Genomic DNA, 22,596 nt, shown 5'->3' on the forward strand with positions numbered 1-22,596 from the left:
TGCAAAGACGTGAAAAAGAAGTGACTGGCACGGCGAGGGAGGGAAAGGCAACTAGAGGCAGCTGGTCCGTCCACCCTGAGAACAGTGCACGGAGAGGCTGGCAAGCTGTCACATCAGCAATGCTTCCCGGCCTCTCAACCCTTTTCCCTACCTCTATGAAGACTGGTAGCTTTGAGCCCTACGCTGTCTCCTGCTGCTCAAATCATCACACCACTTCTCCAGTGTGAGGAGTCAGTTAGGGTTGGGTGCGCGCTGCAGTGTTAAATAGTCCTTTCCAATGTTTTATTTATTTGAGGGTTACTCATCCACCATCCACCAAAATGCCTCAGACTTCCCAGAAGATTCACCTACAACCCAAACCATAACTGTTTCTTGCATATTGGTTCTACTTAATGGTTCATATTTTTGGGTCAGACGATCAAACTACTCAAAAACAATCATGAGAAAGCCAGCCTAGGGTGATGATAATCCAGCCCAAAACAACCAAAGGCTGTCATCATTTTTCTCTGTATGTTTATATTGGTTTTTTGTTTGTTTCCTACCTTATAGCTGGTCCAGAGTTGGATGCTGGGGCAAGTGCCCACAGTCCTAGCACTTGGCAGGAAGAGGGAGTGGGGAAAGAGGAGGGACATAAGAGAGGGAGAGAGGAGGAAGAGAACCTTGACATAATCTATAGATGAGCAAAGCTGACCAGCAAACAGCCAGATACAGAACTGCTATCCTTACTGGGAAACACAGAAGAACATGACATTAAAGAATGGAAACCTAAACAGGGCGGTGGTGGCGCACGCCTTTAATCCCAGCACTTGTGAAGCAGAGGCAGGCAGATCTCTGTGAGTTCGAGGCCAGTTCCAGGAAAGCCAGAACTGTTACAGAGAAACCCTGTCTCAAAAATCAAGTAAAAAAAACAAACAACAAAAAGAAAAAAAAAAAATGGAAACCTCAAAGTCTGAACATTTTTTTCTATCTATGCTTCAGAGATTTCCAAGTACTTACAACGACTGTGTGTGTTTGAGTCTGGGCTCCGTGATTTCCTAGCAATCACTTCACGTCTATGGGTTCCAGTTTTTTCACAGGTCAAATTTTTCTACTGTGCAGAATCACTACAAAGATTATTAAGCCCCAGCAACAATCTTCAGAAAGAATCTAGTACATTGGCTGCCTCAGAAAATCCATCAGTATATTAGTTAGAACAATTAGCACTGTTATTATGAATGCTAAACCTGGATGCTAGTGGAGCAGGCTCGGGCCCAGGAGTGGGGAGTACAAAGTTAGGCCTATGTGTACAAGCCTCATGGCCTGAGTTTAACCCCCAGAACAACTGTGGAAGGGGAGAACAGACTCCTGAAAGTTGTCCTCTGACCTGCACAGGTGCCTGCGTGGGGGGTGGGAGGAACACATAGGTATACACATACATGCATATGCATACAGAGATTAAAGTAGAGTGAAAATAAACTCCTTGCATGTTTATGGAAAGCCAGTGAGAATATACTTCAACTGTGGTGACTCTTGGCATCCAGCACAGCAGTTGAGAAAATATGTTCTAGAATGCACTCACATGTATCTGAGCAAGTTGTTCAGTTCTTGGAGATGCCCTTGCTTGGGCTGAAACAGGAACAACAGTCCTTCATCATACCTCATGGGAATCTTGTGAAGGCTAAAGGAAATGAGCTAACTATCGGCAGTATGAACACCAAATATTCGCTCATGGACTACTCCTGGCCCCGGCCCCTTCAGCTACTGAAAGAAGTCTAAATAGAGCTTTGTGTGTCTGTGTGTCTGTGTGAATGTATACACAATACATATATATTCCTCAATAGTATAAAGAGCCTAGCACCATTAATAAAACAGTAATTAATTGTCCTACTGGTTATTGAACACTACTCCAGCAATAGGGACATACATAAAGTGAAACATGTACTTATTCATCTCTAATCCCCCTGGGTCCATGTCCATTTTCCAGGGGAGAAAGCACTGCATTGAGTCCTCTGCAGATCCTGTCCCCAGTAAACATTTGAGGTGGGTAAGGAGGGCTGGAATTTTGGTGAAATGGGATTGTATCATTTGTCCATTCAACCACCAACCCCAGTCTCCTTCCGTATCAGCACACACACTCTGACTGTGTTCTTTCCAGGTACCCCTGTGTGCTTCAGAACATGGACACATTATCACTTCCTGGTCCACTCTACAGAGGCATTTTGCTTACGTTTAGTCTTTTACTATCAAAAAATAGTCCTACCATGTACATCTTGTTTCAACAAGGGCATTCAGTGTTTCTGTTGGACAGCTTCCAAGAGAGCTCTGCTGAGTAAAAAGCGCTACATAGTTTACCTGTTACTAGGTGCGGTTGAATTGTCCTCTAACAAGGACATTACTTATTGTACACTCTACCAGTGATCATCTTTAAAACAGGAACAAAAGCATACCGTCATGTTGGGGGGAAAAGTCGCAATCATTTCCATGTTGGAAAGTGGCACACATTTTTGCGTGCATGGTGTGTATATGTGTGTATGAGTATATATGGGCATGTTCCTATGTGTAAGAATGGATAAGCACATACCACAGCACATGTATGGAAGGCAGACCCCAGCCTTAACTATTGGTCTTCAGTGTCTATCTTGTTTAGGACAGGGTCTCTTTTTTGTTGTTTGCTGGCTCCATCAGGCTCGCTGGCCCCACAGCATTTAGATCTGCTGTCTCTAGCTCCTTTTCTGCCGTAGGAGCACTGGGGTTACAAATGTGTGCTATTCTGCTCAGCGTTTGCACAGGATCTGGGGATTCGAACTCAGGTTCTCCCAATGGTGCAAGTGTTTTATCCACTGAGCAATCTCTTCAGCCCATGGCCCCATTTTCAAAAAAGGGAAAGACCACAGTTCCAACCCCTGACTTTACCCTTCTCAGCACCTGAGGCCCTGCACAACTTCTAAACTAGCGGCAGGCCTTCCTCTGCAAAGACTGTATCAAAACCAGTTTCCTGGCACATCCCAGCCCTGTCCATAAAAGCCAGTTCAATGGAGAGCAGAGGATTCAGGACAGAAGGACCCCTGTCATCATCAACAGGAAAGCCAAAGCCCACTGAAACAGAATCATTCCACACACGCCCACGAGAGCTTTACTCGGCTGCTATGTCCTAAAGTACTGAAGAATTAAAACCTCTTCATCAACGATCACTGGTCTACAGGTAGTTTACACGTTTCATTTTGCCCTGCACTATCATAACACGGAGAAGAGCAGATAAAGGTCATGTTGGTAATTAAAGCTATATTGTAGAGATATGCACACCCAAGATATGATTAAATAAGAAAATATTACTCGGTTCAGTATCATCATTAAACTTGCATTAATTTATAAATATTTAAATGTACCATATGATGATCATAAATAATCTGTTTTCGTCAGTTTTGAAAGTAATGCAACCCATAAAGCATGTGAAATATTACTGTAGAAAGAGAATGAGGAGCGTATAGAGCCAGACTCACATTCAAACGCTGTTGTCGTTGCTTCAGGCAGGACCTGGCCTATCACATCCTAAACAAAGGAAGAATAAAGAAGCACAATTAGTCATCTTCTTTATTGCCAACATGTGGCAAGTCCAAGAGAAAATAGGGGAACCTGGGAAGGGTTTTTGAGATGCTGGCGTATACTGTGGAAACATGAGCTGATAATCACACTTCTGTAGAAACTTTACATCTCTACTCCCTTCATATTGCATTAAAGACAATCTTTTATTCTCAGTTCAACAGTGCACATCACCACACTATTACACACACCCACACACAGCTTTATTTATTGGAGGCGTGGGGGGGGACTTAAGAGTCAGATCACCTTAGGCTTGGGTCCTTACTATTAAATATACAACCTGGGAAACATTTTTTTTTTATTTAAACATCCTGAGCCTCATTCTGATTATTTCCAAAATGTATCCAATGACACTGAAAGAGTAATGTGAAAACTAAATAATAAACATAAGTAATTAAGTAATAAACATAAGCTTGACACGTGGTAGACACTCAACAAATGTGGTTCCTGATCTGTAAAGACCACAAGGAGCCTCGCTCTCACAGTGGTAGTTTGAGCAAACAAGTTTCTGTGATGATATGCAGAATAAGGGTAATAAGACAGTTCTCATCAAACTTTATTCCTAAGCAACACAAACGTATTTAATATTGCTGGGATATAAGTTCATTGGAGGGGGAGCCCTAGAAGGTATATATATAATCTGTTATTAATATGTAAATGAGTCTCTAAAATTGAAAACAGTAAGAAAATTAGTCTGCAGAGGCAGCTAAATCGAAGAGGTACAGAACACCTAAGCTCTGGGAAAGGAGGCCCTCCATCATGTCCAATCCCACAGTAAAAGCCTTGCAGACCTCATTTCTCTCCAGGAGCTCTGCTACGACGGCCCTCCCATGCCCAGGCTGTGCCAGAACAAGCACCAGGCAGTCAGCTGACAAAGCCGGCTGGCAGCACTTCTCAGCAGGGAGCCCACAGCCCTTCCAAAGCAGGGCACTTAGCAGAGCGGAGGCTGCAGCTTCCTTCTAAAGGCAGTTCTTTAGGAGCCTTGCTGCAGTGCCAATTTGCATAATCATCTTGACACTTCTTTTTCCTCTTTTTTTTTTTTCAAAAAATAAATCTGTACATAAAAAAATTGATCAGGGAAAACAACTATCCTGGGTAGCCTTTACTCATCAGTCAAAAAAAGGTGATGTCGTCTCTGTCTCTAATCTTAGCAAGTGAAACATCAACTTAGTGAGGAAGTGAGGAGACAAAATTTTAGGGTAAGGAAACTGTTTGTAGACATTCATAGGTAGCAAGCACCTCTTAGCAGGCAGCTGGCTATACACTGACTACAGAATTAAGTATACAGGCAATCCAGAGGGAAGGACTGAAGCCTAAACACAGCCAGAGTGGCAGGACTGTCTCCCCAAACCCTCTATTGGGGGGTTGGGGGTTTAGCTCAGTGGTAGAGCGCTTGCCTAGCAAGCGCAAGGCCCTGGGTTCGGTCCTCAGCTTCAGAAAAAAAAAAAAAAAAAGACAAAAAAAAAAAAAAAAAAAAAAAACAAGGTAACTGGCAAACCCTCTATTGGCCATTTTTAAGCAGGGCACATTTAATGGCTTTATATACATTTCCACTTTACTCTAAGAGATTATTCTGTACTTGTTTCCAAGGGGATTTCTGCTATCCTCAAAAATGCAACAGTTTTCTTTACCTAAAGACATTTTCAAAAGAAAATTTAAATTGACACATCTTGACAGTGATCATTTCTTGATTTTTCTTCCTACCTCTCAATAAGTCAGAGGAATATCTAACAGAAGAGAAGTAAAACGGTCTCTATAGCATGTGGGGAGCTTTGTAAGTAAGTGCATATTAAGACTTGGCTCTTCAGCAAAACTATGATTTGTTCTCTGAAATAAGATGGGCAACAGAAAGCACTTTTCATAACAGAAGAGCCAAATGAAAGATGTCAATAGCGAAGAGTGTTTGTTCACTGTGATCGTTAATATTGCCTATCAACCAGACAGAACCTAGAATCACTTAAGAGATGTTGGGGCACGTCTGCGAGGGAGTTTCTGTGCTGTGCTAACTGGGGTGGGAAGGCACACCTTAACCATGGGCGACACCATGACATGGGCTGAGCAGCATTCATCCTTCCATGCCTCCTGATGGCAGACACAAGGTGACCAGCTGCCTCCTGCTCCTATTGCCCTGCCTTCCCTGCCAAACCCTCAAACTGTGAGTGAAAATAAAAATCTTTCTTCCCTAACTGGCTTTTGTTAGGAATCTTGTCACCGCAAGGAAAACACCTGACACGCAAGAGGAGGGAAAAATCATGGGTTCAGTTTCGACAGAAACATCATCACAAATCGGGGACAACTAGAAGTGAGACTTCAAGACAGGCTATGAAGAGAAAGAGAAGGCCACCGACCAACCCAGTCCCACACACGATTCCTAGAACTGGAGACTGTCTCCAGGGACGAGGAAAAAAGAGGACAAAGAACAACAAAGAGCCCAATGTCTCTGCCCTTGGTTTTGGCTTCCTCCACACTGCACTTAACTCCCAGAGATACAGACAACAGAGAAGTGTGGAGGGGACAGGATGAGACCTGCACAGGGTCTCCCAGCCACTTGGAGAAGTAACAACTGGAACCTTCAACTACTGACTGCAGTCTCAGATACTCAGTCACTCTGATGTGGTGACCAAACCCTGCTCTGGCTTCTGTGTTAGGTTTTGCCAAAAACAGGCTCTATGGCTCTATAAGGCCCTGCCCCTCCCAGGGTACAGCTTCCTCATCTGAAAACTGGGAAGTGTGCGAAAAGGCTCAAGTGGACCAAGGGCCATCCAAGTTTCACATGGCCTTCAAGTTTAAGGTTCCAAGTCCGAGATGCTGATTTCTTTGGGGTTTTGTCTTTTCCTGATGGAAGAGATGAGGTGATGTGGGAGAGCGGATGACAAGGACCTGAGGTGGCACCCTGCCTGACTTGCCTTGAGCCAGCAGCAGCACAGAGCACAGACCCACTTCTAAGGTCTTTGTTGGCGCTTACTGACAAATGGCCTCCAGCTGCTCTTATGACAAAAAAGTCCCAACACACAGCCCTGAGCCCTAGTGCTGGGCACCCATTGTGATGTGCCGGAGCTCTCCTGGTGTACTCAGAAGCAGAGGGCCAGGTCCTATCCCTTACATCATAGTGTCAACATTTATAGGGTACCTTCTCTGTGCTTCATCTTTACAAGTCTTGATGCAGGTGTCCCTGTGCAGAAATAAGGACACTGAGGCTCAGAGAGATATGACTTGCCAAGCTGGTGGCACAACTGGCAAGAAAATCCAAACGACCCGACTCAGAACCTAGTGCTCACCCAGCACTCAAGAAGTAAAGGCAGGGGGTGGGGAGTTCGAGGTTAGCCTTCACAAAATAGGCAATTTGAGATCAGGCTGAGCAACATGATCCCTTGACTCAAAGAAAGACGCCAGAGATCTGCACAGGTCATAACTGTGCACATCTGGGTTGCTGATCATTTTTTTTAAAGATAAATGTTTTTTTTTAATTTTTTCATTTATTATATAAACATGTGTATGTAAATAGTAATCATGGATGCACACATACCATAGCAACATGTATGGAAATCAGAAGACAACTTTCAGGAGTTGGGGGTTCCATGGACTGAACTCGGGTTGTCAGACTTGCACAGTGTGTACTTTTACCCACAGAGCATCTCACTGGCCCCTCCTCCTATTTTGAGCTCTATCAGTAAATTTCCAGGTCCTATGAAGCAACAGAAACAGAGCTCGCTCTCTCTCTCTCTCTCTCTCCTCCAGAAGTTTAGCTTACAGAATAATGGTCAGGCAAACAATCATGACTAAACTTATGCTTTACTATAGGAATGGACATAGGAACCAATGTGGCCACCTGACCAATATTAACAGAGGGAAAGTGAAGCTGGGTATGAGAAAACAGGTGAGAGTTGGCTAGCTAAAGAAAAAGGAAATGTGCAGGCACAGCCTGGGTACCTGGGAGGATTGACAGGAACGCTGTATAAACTTGGGACACAGGATGCTCATGAGGGTGTGTCAAGAAAGGACACAGATGCCAGGCCAATCAAGATGGAACTGAAGAAGACAGTGATGAGGACTGTGTGGGCTTATAAGGACAGGGTATCATCAATGGGCAGAGGTGTGAAAAACACCAGATGCAGAGACAGGATGGCATTTGGTGTCAAAGACTGGAGGCTACTAGCCCACTACAGGTGCCTCACTCTTGTCCTAGGCACCTGAAAGCCTGCATGGCCTGGATGGTCACTGGCATCTAGCTTTCAAAATGAGATTTTATATGTACACATATATGTATATATAAGTACATATATATACATATGTATATATGCAATCCAGTCAAACTACACATCTGTCTGCTAGAGCATTCTTCCCAGTACATCTAATTCTGTCTGAGTTACTCCATGCATAAAGTGAATATATCGTGCCCTGTTAATTGCAAATGACTAGAAAGATGCAAATGGGCTGAAGTATGTGGGAAATTATAGCATGCAAAAGTAAGTTTGCCGACCAGGGAGATGGCTCAGCTGGCCAAGTGTTTACCATACAAACATGAGGACCTGAGTTTGATCCCCAGAACCCATGTAAAAAAAGGCAGGTGAAGGGGGCTTGAGAGGTGGCCCAAGCATGGTGGCATGTGTATGCCTGTAATCTCAGCACTGGAGAAGCTAGAACAAGTGGATCCCTGGGGTTTGCTAGCCAGCCAGCCCTGTCTCAAAGTACAAGGTGGATGGCAACTGAAGAATGACACCTGAGCTTGATCTCTGATCTCCACATGCATGCACACACATCTGCACACACATCCAAACACAAACTAAGTAAGTAAGTCAGAGTTTCAGTGCTCGCTCTCAGCCTCAGGAGCAGTAATTCCTGAGAAGGTCCTTTTACTCTCGACTCAGTACATATATACATACATATAATGCTATGCAATATATATTATATATGGGCTCAGGAGCCCACCTACATTAACCTACGTAAGATGTGAAATATTCTGAGCATCCCAAGGCAATTCCCTGTTGATTCTAAGATGCACATTTTCCATCAACACTCAACATCTCTGAAATTGAGCTGTTTTTCCCCCGTGGGATGGTGTGCTGCAGTTTTAATAGGCAGTATTTTTTCTTATTGATAGCTAAGTTTATGTCTTTCAATCAATGACATCTAAGGTTTGCTTAAACATTGTAAATTAAGGTTGCCCTGGTTTCTCTTTCCCAACAGGTTACAAGTTCAGGGAACTCAGCAGTGACAGGGCTAGAATGAGGGCAGAGATGCTTTCCAAACACTTGAGGGGGAAAAAAAAGAAAAAGAAATGCACTGGTGTGTAAGTCCTAGTGCAGGCTGTGAGCTTCCTGAGGGCAGGGGTTCAATAGGATTCATCTATTTCCCAGGACCCTGCACATTTACCAATTTTCAGTGAATGCAATTAATCGATATTATGGTTCAAACAAACAAAATAACCCCATGAGGGGCCAGCTCAGTCCACCAGTGGTCAAGATGCTGTCCATCCAGGTCTCTGAGCCCCAAGCTGGGATTTGGCCGCTAAGATTACCACTCACCAGCACATCTCTGAAGAGTAACTGCGGCCCGGAGTGCACGGTCCAGTCCACCGCGCCACTATTTGGAATCTTGATCCGAATCACCAACACTTGGTTCTCCATGGCAGGGAAGGGGCCAAGGGCCAGCCACAGCATTACAGGTTAAAGAGTCTCACATCCTGGGCGAGGGTACCGACTGGCCCCTGCTTAGGAGGAGCCCCAAGAAGTGACAAGGAGAACGAGGTACACAAGATAGGATAAAAACAGGGAGCAGGGTGGTGGGAGAAGTGAAGAGGAATGATCAGGAGGGAGCTCGCAGGCCCTGAACCAGGCCCGGGTCGTGTGGAGTTTGAGTGTCTCTCAGAGGAGATGCACTGGGGAAAGGGTACGGGTCAAAAGGTATTAGCAGAGAGTGGAAGGTCCTGGAGTTACAAAAGTGGACAAAACAGAACCGATAAGCATTTTTGAAGTCCGTGTGCGTAAGGGGAGACAGCACAGCAATGGCCTGGTTTAGGGGAAGTGCATCAGCCAATGTCCTGCAGTCCTGGGTGGGCAAAGGGAGGGTGTCTGGGCTCCGCGGACTGGGTCGGGGCTGTTACGGAGGAGCACCGGTGCCGCCTGCCCGCCTCCAGACCGGAGAGCCCAGGACCGCGAGGTCACGAGGGGGTCCCGGGCTGCAGCCGGAACCGGAGGGTGCTGGGCGTGCGGGCTCAGCCGACGAAGGCCCGCGTCCCGGCGGCGGAGGTGGCGGCGCGAGGAGGAAGAAGGCTGCTAGAACGCTGTTACTCCGGAACCAAAACTCACGGCGCCGGAACCCGGGGAGCCGACGAGTGGGACCCGCCTCCTGGGGCGCCATGTTGGAAGAGGGCAGGTTGGGGCGGAGCAGAGACAGAGACCGCGTGCTAGGACTGGCGACTGCCCCATTAACCTGCGGAGGTGAAGGCATCCAGGAAACCGAGAAAGATACCGATCTATGGCTGGCGCCTGCCCATAAAACAATTTAAGGCTTAATCTTGCATAGTGTGGCTTTAGAAAAGACGTTGCAAGACAGGAGGGCAGTTCCAGCTTGTCAAATTTTGTGTACCTTTTAATATCCGTGGGGTTTGTGCACCAAATCAGCAAGAGCCAGGCAAGACCTTTCTTTAAAAAAAAGTTAGCAAGTTTTTCTGCCCCTTCTTCCAAGTAACAGTTCCAAAATACCACTATGTTTCTCCCGTTAGCAAAGTGCATGAATTTTTCAGAGAGGTCCTTTACGCCAATGAATGACCTGCAGTACCAAACAATCCCCTGCTCAAAAGCAATAGTAAAGAAACTCCGTGAAGAGCTTAACTGCCTGGGGACAGCTGTATTTCTGGCATCATAATATCTTATTCAACCGTAGCAAAAATATCCCCGTCTGTTCCATATATTTTCAACTAAATCACAGTGTTTATGCAGTCATGATAGAAGGGCAGTAGCCGTAAACCTTGGTTATTTTTAAATGCCTTGTTACCTCACATTTTAAAGTGCATAATCCTGTTGATCTATGGTGCCTATGCAAAAATTGCTTACGAATGACAATGTGTAGGTAGATCCTTTATGTGTAATTAATTTGTGCTATTATCTCTACCTTTTGGAGCTGATTATGCATAAATGTGATGCGTGGGGGTGGGGTGTCCACTTTCCCCAGAACTAATAGATATGTGATTAATATAAGAAGAGGAAAAATTAAATGTTGATAATTTTTAATATAATACCCAAACTTGTTGCATAATTCCCTCCGCCTGGGCTTTTTTCTTGTTACATTCAAAAGGCCATTGTAGGAGGAAAATGATCATCTTTTAGTTACTATTCCTTATTAACTTAGGTAGAAATCCATTCAGTGAAATTCTCCCAGGTACCGTAGGACCTGCCCCTTTCTACTTGATCTTCAGGGCTGAAAATACACTGTTCACTCACTTCCCCACATACTTCTTAAATCTAAAGTTTATTTCTATTATTTGAGAAAAGTTATAACAAAGCTAGAGATTGTCTATTAACCTATCATTTTTTAAAATATATCTTTTTTTAAAATTCATAATACCATAGGGGAAAACAACTCCATTTGCCTGATTTGTATATGTATTCTGAAGATACACGCACACACACACACACACACACACACACACACACGGCAGAGCCACATTTTTTCCCCAAAATTCACAGAGCAAATATAATCACATCTCAGGTTTCATAGCCTTTATATACCATGAAATCTTAGACTTGATGATTTGATGAAGATTTCACAGAAAATTCTTAACACTCCCAAAATATCTCTTTATCAAGTAGAAAAAGGTCCATATATTTGTCCGTATTGGGTTTCATGACCTAAGTTGGTAAGGAAGACTGACCAGGTCTCTTTCTCAAGTAGAGTAAGTAAGTACCACTGTCTAAATTAAAGGTATATATGTATATGATCTTAAAGCTTTTGTACATAATATTTTCTTTTTAACAGTGAATATAAATATAAATCAGTCACTCAAGTACTGACTTAGGTAGTTTGGTAGCCATAAAGCACTTTGAATGTAGTGAAAGCTCTATGCTTGTCTTTGTCCTACTTGAAGGCTATTATAGCTTGGATCTGAAATGTCCCGCATGTGTTCAAGTCTTGGGTGCCAGTCAGTGATGCTGCTAAGGGATGAGAAATTCTAATGAGGGGCTCAGAGGAAGTTAGGTCATTGGAGGCATAGTGTAAGATCTACTGGGACCAGGGCCCTTCTTCCCCCTTGTCAGCCATGAGGAAAACAACTTTCCTTCTGCCTCTTTCCATACACTCCCTGACGTGTCGTTCTACTTAACCACGAGTCTAGAGACTATGTGGCCAACTGACCATGCCTAAAACCTGTGAACCGGACAACTAACGTAACATCTCCTCTTCCTTATAAATATTTCTCATTGACAACTAAAACAAAGAACTTGCTTCTCAATGAATATAATAGAAAGTTTCTTTCTAAACAAACTAATCTGATGAAAGAAACATAAAAATGAATAAAGCATATGAGAAGGTGGTAAAAGCTAGGAGAAAAATGAACCAAGAGGGGACATGGAAACACTACATTCCAATGCGTTAACACTAAGAGAGATGACAGTGGCCCTGGGGAATCCTGCTACTGTGACCTTCACTAAAGAGAAGGCATTTCTGAAAATTAGGTGTGTGGTAGTTTGAATAAAAATGGCCCCCATGGCTCATAGGGAATGGCACTATTGGAAGGTCTGGCCTTGTTGAAGGAAGTGTGTCACTGCGGGTGAGCTTTGGAGTTCCAGAAGCCCAAGCAAGGCCCAATGTGGCTATCCCTTCTTGCTGTGTGCCCATCCCAATGTAGACCTTTCTGTTCATTTCCAGCACTGTCTGCCTGTATGCTGCCATGCTTCTTGCCGTGACGATAGTAAATTAAACTTCTGAACCTGAAAGCCAGCCCAAATTAAATGTGTTCATTTGTGAGTTGCCATGGTCATGGTGTCTCTTCACAGCAGTGGAAACCCTAACCAAGACAAGTCTCTACTAGTTTTTAATATTTTTGTGTTAATTGTGACAAAATACACATAAGATCAGATTTAGCCTTTTTAAGTATGCAGTTCTGCAGTGTTTAAGTACATTTGTATTGTTACACAATCAATCTCTAGACATTTCTACTCACAAAAGTGAAATCCGCTATCCATTAGATGATGACTTCCCATTTCCTCTTCCTTTCACCAGCATTAGATCTCGAGTTTTGACCATGAACCATTTTAGAAACCTCATGCAAGTGGAGTGAGATAGTGTTTATCTTTTGTGCCTGGCTTATTTTACTTAAAGTAATACCCTCAAGATTCATCTCCATTGAAACTTTGTACCAAAGTTCCTTATTTGCAGGGCTAAATATAAATCCTTCCGATCTGAAATATGTTCATTCATTCATCTGCCAATGGAATTTTAGATTGCTTCCACCTTTTGACTATTACAAATAATACCGCTATGACCATGGATATAAGAACATCTATTCCAGGACTGAGTGTGTAGCTCAGTGGTACAGGGTGTTCTTACCACAGATTAGGCCCTGGATTTGATCCCTACCATCAACAATAATAAATGATCATTGTGATCATCATAATTATAATAATAAACACTAATGTGCCACTGCAATAAGATACCTGAGGCATGCTAACTTTTTGTATTATTCTTTTTCATCAAAAATGATTTTCTATAAATTCAATATGTTCTAATAATGGTTCCCCAACTCCTCCCAGATCATCTCCACCACTAATTCTATACCTTCTTCTTTCTTTCGTTCTTTAGAAAATAAATAAGCAGGCAAACACAAAAGAAAAAAAACAGAATTAAAGAAAAAGAAAAAACAATAAGCACAAGAAACACAGAGACATGTACAAAACAAGACACATAAAAAACACAAAGTTGGGAACCATAATTCACAAACAAAAGACCAATAAGACAAAAAAAAAAACTCTACAAAAATAGCATTGAGTTCATTTGTGTTGACCATCTAATGCTGGGCATGGGGCCTGTCCTTAAATGTGATTTATTTACCAGGGAGACTCCACTGGAGAAAACTAATTTTTCCTTTGCAAGCGGGTGTCAATTAGAGATAGGATCTTGGTTAGAGATAAAAGCTCATGTCCACATCCCCACTGCAGTAAGTACTAGGACCAGGCTAACTTTATAAATATTTATTTAGTATATAGTACTAGAGGTTCAAGATCACGATGCAGACACCAGCTTGGCTCTGGTGAGAACCTCACAGCTGACACAATGAAGGGATAATACTGTGTGCCAAGAAGAGACTGTAACTCAAAATCAGAGACCAAAGAGGCCATGTTCCACAATTTCTTCCAGAAGCACAATGCTAATGACTTGCAGAACTTCTGCAAGCACTTACCTTTTAAAGGTCACACCACCTCTCCATATTGCTGCCCTAAGACTGAGCCTTCAATTCAAGAACTTTGGGGCAAGGAAGATATAAACCATAGCTACAGCACAGCAGAAACATACCCTATCCATAAGGACTCCAAGTTCTCCATGTCACTAATAATTCCTTTCTATACTTTTATTCTAGTGTGCTGAGGTGATCTCCTGGATGTTTGTTTGTCTGTTTTTTATAATTTGCACTGGTTTTCGGCCTGTGTGTATGTCTGTATGAAGTGTCAGATCTTGGAATTACAGACAGTTGTAAGCTGTAATGCTGGTGCTGAGAATTGAATTCAGTCCTCTAAAGAACAGTCAGTGCTCTTAGCCACTGAGACCTCTCTCCAGCTCCCATTCTGTGGTTTTGGTGTGTGTGTGTGTGTGTGTGTGTGTGTGTGTGTGTGTCTGTATGTCTGTGTGTCTGTGTCTGTGTGTATGCATGGTTGTGGAATATTTAATTATGTAATGATGTTTTACATTTGTTTATTCTTCATTTGCTTAATTACTATTAAAGATGTGTTGCTCTTTCACTTTGCCTGCCTAAGGCACCTGATTGGTCTATTAAAAAGCTGAATGGCCAGTAGGCAAATGTGTTCTTATCTATTTTGATAGGAATGAAAATGAGCAGTGGCAACAATCCCATACAAGCCAGGAAAGGGGTGGGGGAGATGACAGGCAGATACTCATGGGGCAGCAGCACATGCCAGGCACTGGGGAGTTCTGGTACTCTAAAATGCACCAGATCTAACTTCTGCACAGGGCATTTCCCTTTCAGAAGAAAGAGCTAGGGTTCCTAGGAAACAAAATCTAACATGACTCTGTCTCATTGTTAGGCACTTCTGTATAATTTTCTTTATATGTAGAAGTAGTAATGAAATTCACGTTTAAGTGGTTTCTCAATTATCACCTGGCAGAATTAACTTGTGCATAGTAGGACATGTGGAAAGTTGTGGTCAAAAATATGAAACTGTAATGCACAATACTTAAATCTTAGGGTGGTTTGATTAAGTGAGTTAGTATGTGTAAAGCCCTCGGACAAGTCCTTGAAATAACTAAATGCTTTGTGTTAAACTCCTTATTATATAGTAAAGATACTAAAGTTTATCATTAAACTGTAATTACCCTTTTATCCAACTGGTAATGGCTGAGTAATAATTTAAGTCATGTCCATTAAAATGGAGTTCTTGATTTATATATATATATATATATATATATATATATATATATATATATATCACCAAACTAAATATCATCATGGGGAATCAGACAGAGGCATGGGGACTTCCAAATCTGTTGTCCTACTCAAGAGTTCTTCACCAGCTTCTTAAGAAATTGACATGTAGCCTCTGGATATCAACAGAAGACTGGCTGGCTTCTGAGAGATGATCAGTTATTTGACAACTCAATCAAAATATTTGTTCTGTTTTAAAAGAGTAAAGCTGAGAGGTATGTAGCTCAGTGGTATCATGCTCTCTTGGCTTGCACAAGTGCCTAGGTCCCATGCTCTGATGATGATGATGATGATGATGATGATGATGATGATGATGATGATGATGATGGTGATGATGATGATGATGGTGATGGTGATGATGATGATGTGATGAAATGATAAGGTAAAATAAAAGAGTCTAGCTGATTCTAGTATTACTGGTTCACTTCTGTACATTACCTAAGTTTGACTTTACAATAACAATTCCCATAGCATTAGGAAATAGAATACAACTTTTTGAAATGTTTTAGAAGAATACTGCAGCAGGATTCCAATCTCTTATTTTTCAGGAAGCATATTTTTTTTTACCTGACACACGTCAAACTCTGTTGATGTTCTTATAAGACAGAGCCACATGACTCCCATTAGAGAGTCCTCTTCTTAATGTCATTAAAGGCAAAGGCAACCTGCCTTTGCAGTTTTCAATTACAGACTCATCCAGACTACAGCATTCATTCTATAACAGGTGCCGCAAACAAAAGTTACCGACACATGCTTCCCAGCCTGTTGAGTGCAGAAGCTGTCTTTTTCAGCCTGACTTCTTTACGTAGGCTCAAAACTGCTAGATTTTGATGGCAAGTAAAACTACTAAAATTGATCTTCAGCTTCGTCCATGTTGAGTATTTGTTGGATGCATGAACGACTGTCAATTTTCAAACGTCATTGGAAGTTATTGACACTCTGGGGCTAGAGAGATGGCTCAGTGGTTAGGAGCACCGAGGTCTTTCAGAGGTTCTAGGTTAAATTTCTGCTACCCACATGGTGATTTATAGTTCCAGGGAATCTGATGCCCTCTTTTGGCCTCTGTGGGCACCAGGCATGCTTGTGGTACGAAGACATATATGTAGGCAAAATACTACAAAGAAAATAAAAATGCATAAAATATTTTTTAAGTTAGTGATACTACTTAGGCGTGTGTGTACGTTTTGTTTACGATTGAATATGGAACCTTACACATTCAAAGCAAATGCTCTTACACTGAGCTAACCAAAATTTAGATTCAGACTTCCAAATTCTTGACTACTTCATGTTGTAAGTTTAGAAATTGAAAAACATGAAGTTTGTTATGGCATTGGTGGTATAGCGATAAGCATAGCTGCCTTCCCAGAAAATAAAATTTTGTTTTTCATCTCTTAGTAGTGACTGTAATACAATGTGTAAGAAAGGTTTTCAAAATAATCTACTCTCATAAATTATTTTTATATAATTCTTAAACATCTAACATTTTAAAATAGATATGGTCACTCTTATTAAATGTGATTTTGTGCTTCTGTATGCTTGGGAAGCATTCATTATTTTGTATGTTTTTATTCTTTAGGGTTTCCATAGACACCTTTTAGGTGGGGTTTAAATTATGTACTAATATGAAAATAAAGTAAAATGAATCACTTCATGGCTAGCCAGTTCGGCATTCTGTTCCCAGGCAGATTGTTATATAAAATTACTGATATGTTCTAGCAGAGGCAGTAAAGGTCATGTCAAATAGCTGCTAAAAACCCATACCACATGTGTTAATGATGTTACCTTAACATGCCAGCTTCCCGGGCTGCATAATTGTTTCTTCCAACCCATAAATTTTTGAGTAACAACAAAATTATTGTGATTTTTCTTACTAAATAATTCATACATTACAAAGCATGTATGTAACAAGGCTCATGAATCACAAAAGCATATAATGACCATATATCTAATGACATATCTCTTTTCATAAGATGAATCCAAATAGATTTATGTATTTAGGTTAACTAAAAAGTACTGAGTTTATAAGGTTCATAATTCTATCACCCAGAAGCGCGAGGAACTCCAAACCTTCCTTTACGAAGTCCAGTTCCTGTGATTCTCTTTTCAAAATGGCAAGCTTTTGTCTGTTGAAACCCCGTAGTATAAACTACTTTTCATGAAGTTTTACAGTTTTTAAATTGGCACTATAAATATCTCTGAAGATAAATTAGTGATATAATGGGACGGTACAGTGTTCATAAACTGTATTTAAGATGACATGAGTGCAGCTAGAATAGCTTTGTGTGATCCCACATGAAACCTTGCGCCAAGATTCCTTATCCAGCAGTGAGGACCCCAATAACGGAGGCTTCATCTACTGGCTCTTCACACACTTCATGTGGATCTTGCTTTAAATACTCTCCAACAAAAAAGATCTTTTTTTAATGATACGAAAAAAATGGTCCCAGGTGAGATTTCATCTACTTAATTAAAACTAAATATCCTAGCTAATGTTTTGAAAATTCAAAGTCTGTAATAGACAAAATATATTAAATTAACCACAATTTAATTTTAAAATATCAATGTATTTATTATTTGACAATGTCATACATATGTACACTGTATCTTGATTCTATCTCCCTACTTTCTCCTTCCTCTCCCCCTTAGTCCTCCCACCACGTCCCCTCCCACCTTCCTGTCCTATTTTATTTTTTGTTTATAACTTACGGAGTCTAAGTGCTTCCCACAAGAACATGTGGAGGGACTATCCCCTGAAGCATGGGCAGCCTACTAGGAGCCATACACTGGAAGAACATAGACTCTCCTTTTTCCAGCAGCCATCAATCACCCATAGCTCCTCAGCTAGGGGTGGGGTCTTGTGAGCCCCTCTCCAATTCATGTGGCAATAGTTTTGCTTGGATGAATAATTCTAACACAGCATCTATGCTCAGTTTTTATATATAAGTTTTCAGTTCTCTAGGACTACAAAGCAGAATTGCTGTAGAATATGGTCTTAAAAAAATGTGACACTTGTCCCAAATATTTGCACCAATTTTACATTCACACCTGTGATGTCCCTGCATCCTGACATTTTGTGAGACCACACCTTACTGAAAACGAGCCAGGAGTAGAGATGGCTCCGCAGTCAAGAGGACATACTTCTCTTCTACAGGACCTGATTGGGTTCCCAGGACTGAAATTGGAGGGTTCATAGCTGCCTGTAACTCCAATAAAGGGGCATGACACTCTCTTCTGGCATTTGAGGGTACCTACAACACTGTAGCCTAGAGACACATACACAGAAATTTTTTTAAAAAAATGTTTCTTTTCTTCTAATTGCATTCATATTCTCAATTAGCAGGAAAGATCTCTAAGCAGCAGCTGAATGGCCAAGGGTTAGTGAAAACTATCTTAATGACAGTTTTATGAGAAGAAGAAGAAAATGAACGCCTGGCCTGTAGTGTGCATTAGAACAGTGACTTGTAGACTGTGGACACTGCCAGTGACACTTCTTACTGTTAAGGAAAGCTCGCATGAATTTGTCACGCACATAAAATAATATGAATGTGAAATATAGTAATTAAGATTGTGTTCTATTGATTGTGTAGCTTAGGTAATTTTTCATTACTAACGTAAGATTTAATAAGTATAAGTAGTTAAAGATTCTGACTTGGCACTAGTCATTAGCATGTAATTGAACTAGTGAAAAAGATCAGTTAAAGCTGTGTTGATTACTACCTTATCTTTGAAAGGCAATTAAAGGCCTCAATCATTGCAACAAGATTTGATTGTGCAGCCTTTATTGGACATTGATCTTTCAGCAAAGTGCAGTTACATTTTCCATTAATTTACAGTAACATAGTTTAACTCTGATACCCTAGACTGTTGACCCAGGTGAGATGTAATGCTAAGTACTTGTTTAGGTTAAGATGCTCCCAAACGTCATTACCTCATTACTGTCTCAATGCTGTTTGCTGAATATAGGAGATACCTGATCTGCTAGCATTAGGGTAAGGTTTCTGTATCTGCATTAACTTTCAAGTGAAGTGAAATGAAGATCCTTGTCTTTGATGTCATCCCACACACTTAGACATCATTACTCTTTAATAGACCTAAAAGGCATTTTATGAAGATTTGTAGATGTGCTGTGTCTGTGGTTCTGGGTGAACATAAATATAAATGACATGCGATAAAATGTTCTAACAATACATATGGGTTTAATTTTTTGAAATTTTTATTACTGATGTGTGTGGATGTGATCACATGTGTGGGGGTCAGAGGACAGCTTTATGGAATTGGTTTTCTCCTTCCACCTTTGTATGGGTTCCGGGGATTGAACTCAGGTCACCAGGTTTTGCAGGCAAGTGTATTTATCTATCGAACTATCTCACTAGCCCCCCATATGGCTTTTTAATAATTAAAAAGTATTTTGATTTTTATTGGTGTCAACAATGAACAGAACATTTTTAGTAGTCAAATATATGTGACAAAAGGAATAAAACTATTTATACAGAATGGTATTACGAGGACATCAGCACTGAGAAAGCAGGGACTTTTATAATTTTCTTAAGATTTATTTTTATTTTACCTATACGTGTCTTATGCAGCACCCATGGAAGCCAGACTAGGGTGTCTGATCTCCTGGAACTGGAGTTACTGATGATTGTTAGCCTTCATGTGTGCTGGGAGTCAAACCTAGGTCCTCTGGAAGACCACTAAGTGCTCTTAACCCCCAAGCCATCCCTCCAGCCCCAGAGCTATTTATTTTTTTCTTTTAATATCAGCAATATTGTTCATACTCCGAAGTATGTTGATGTCTCTTAAAGCAGCAATTCAGTTTACATAAAAACTAAGAACTTTACCTAGAAATTTCTTCTAGCATTTCATAATTGATATGTGTAGAAATGAGACGAGAGTAAGGTGTGCCAAACATTACATCTTCACTAAATGTTATGATGCTATGCCTCAATTATTTTGTCTTTATTGTTTCTGTATTATATCTACCATCCATCCATCCATCCATCCATCCATCCATCCATCCATCTATCTATCTATCTATCTATCTATCTACTCATCCACCCACCCACCCACCCACCCACCCACCCACCCATCCATCCATCCATCCATCCATCCATCCATCCATCCATCCTTTTATCATCTACCTAGTTTATAGGGTCTGGAGAAATGCTTCCACAGTTAAGAATGTTTATTGCTCTTTTAGAAGACATGAATTTTGTTCCTGGCACTCATTTAGGCGAATCATAATCACCTGTCTCCAGTTCCTGGGGATTTGACACCTTTTCTGGCCTCTGTGGGAACCTGCATACATGTCATACACACGCACACACACACTGAGTTTTATTTGTATATAATGAAGTTTTGTGTGTGTATATATATATATATATATTTTATATATATATACTACATATATGTGTATGTATATATAATGTAGAGAGACAGAGAATGTTAGCATAGTAGCCCCATCCTTTTCCCCTTCCCCTCCCTCTTTTGAGTACCTTTTCCCATTAATCCCCTTTAATGCCCTTCACAATTTCACTTCATTATACATCCATGATTCATGTTACCATATAAAGTCTAGAAACCATAAATGAGAATATGTCTGAGAATGGCTTCAGTTAATGATCATCCAGTTGCATCCATGTTCCTGAAAATGATGCAATTCTATTCTTTGCCACAAGACTGGATACTGTTAAATATAAATTGCATTATGGAACTGCAGGTAGGAAATCTTTGCCAATGGTTTATAAACCAAGAAGGGTAGGGTCCACTTGATTTCTCCTTGCTGCATTAGGTTAGTGGGTGTGGGCAAATATGCACTCACTGCCTTCAGTCTCTCTCCTTCTTCTCATCTTACTTTTGAAATCCTTCTATTGATGAAACCCTTTATAAATAAAAGGAACAGAAAAATGTGTTAGAAAAACAGACGTTTAATTGGGACAAAAGTAAAATGTGTGCTAAAAAGGATAATCATGATACGTCTTTAAAAAATTTATTTTACAAAACAAATTGTGTGTATGTGACTCTGTGTTACACACATGTGTGCATGTGTGACTGTCAGAGGGCAGTTCCATGTAGCTGGTTCTGTCCTTCCATCCTTACATGCTTTCCTGGGATCAAACTCAGGCTGCCAGGTTTGCATGGCAAGTGCTTTTACCTGGCAAGACATCTTTCCAGCGTCATGATACATCTTCAGGTGGAAAGGTCCCTTGTTCTTCTCAGTTTTCAGGTGGAAAAAATGCCTTAAGGCAAAAGACAACATTGAAACCAGGAATAGACTCAATCTCCCGGCTTCTTAGATTTACACTCTAATCTTTCTGGGCTACAATGTTTTTCTACAATAAGCAATATTCAAGAAAAGAAAAAAAGGAAGGAAGGAATAAAAAAGGAAAAAGGAAGGAAGGAAGAAAGAAAAGGAAGGATGGAAGGAAAGAAGGAAAAGTTAAAATGTTTGTTGTTTCTTGGGAAGCAAGTTTCATAACAAAAGATTCATTACAAGATTTATAAATCCAATAAATTCTATTGTATTTTTTGAGCTTTGGCCCTAGCCATCACTGATTCATCCTTCACTGCGATCAACTTCATGTGAGCAAGAGGTCTATTGATTTCCATGTAATACAAGAAAATATTACATTTGCTTAATTGTTGCACAGCAAACACACCAGACAAGAAATCAAGGCTCTATTTAATGCTGCAGCAGCAGAGAATTACAGAGATCAATAGGGTAGTTTGTCAAAGATGTTCTCCTAGGAGACTTACCTATCACCATGCGGACAAGAAGTCACACTGACTACAGTTATCGAAAAACAGGTAAGCAGAGTCAGCAGTACAGATTATCAGAAATCAAACAGGCCAGTGTGAAAAGAGGTACAACAACTGGATTGAAAAGCTGTATTTACGGTCTAGTAATTAAAAACAATTTTATCAACCTTGTGTTGAGACCAAACCTTTACGGCATGTATTGACATGATCAGCATCAGTGAATGAGCAGTATTTGACTTAGAACTTATGAGCTATAGTTATTTAACACTGTCCTTACAGAGGAAATCAGTTCTAGCCTTCTTTGCAAAATGCTAATAGTTGTTTTTATTATTAATGAAGCTTAATGCAACACCATCTTCTTTGGGCAAGCCATTCATTTAACTAGTGTCAAGCATATTTTCTGAACTAAATACACTGGCATAAGTACTTCTTTGATTAAAGTGTTACTTAGAATTGTGTTTGGACAAGTGAACAATCATATATTAGTACAGTTCCTTATCTGTAGCACGCTTGAAATGACTACATTTGAGGGGCCCATTTCTATGACTTCATTATTCTGATGGTTTCACTCAGGAAATTCACTTGGTATTAACTTGCTGGAAATA

At 40.9% G+C, this 22,596-nt stretch overlaps 1 protein-coding gene across 3 annotated transcripts in view; it reads right to left on the bottom strand.

Moving 5' to 3' along the window:
• Map2k5 (mitogen-activated protein kinase kinase 5) overlaps nucleotides 1–9,848 on the bottom strand; it is a 231,009-nt gene extending 221,161 nt beyond the window's left edge. For 2 of the 3 annotated variants that reach the window (XM_057767296.1, XM_057767295.1), the window contains exons 1-2: nucleotides 9,105–9,848; nucleotides 3,480–3,528 (exon numbers count right to left, since the gene is read on the bottom strand). In XM_057767296.1, the coding sequence (XP_057623279.1) occupies nucleotides 3,480–3,528; nucleotides 9,105–9,239 (184 nt within the window). In that variant the 5' untranslated portion in view covers nucleotides 9,240–9,848. The remainder of the gene's footprint in view (nucleotides 1–3,479; nucleotides 3,529–9,104) is intronic. The other variant, XM_057767297.1, reaches the window with a different exon arrangement.
• Nucleotides 9,849–22,596: the final 12,748 nt, after the last annotated feature.

This window comes from Chionomys nivalis, chromosome 4, assembly GCF_950005125.1.
Source record: "Chionomys nivalis chromosome 4, mChiNiv1.1, whole genome shotgun sequence".
NCBI classification, from domain to species: domain Eukaryota; kingdom Metazoa; phylum Chordata; class Mammalia; order Rodentia; family Cricetidae; genus Chionomys; species Chionomys nivalis.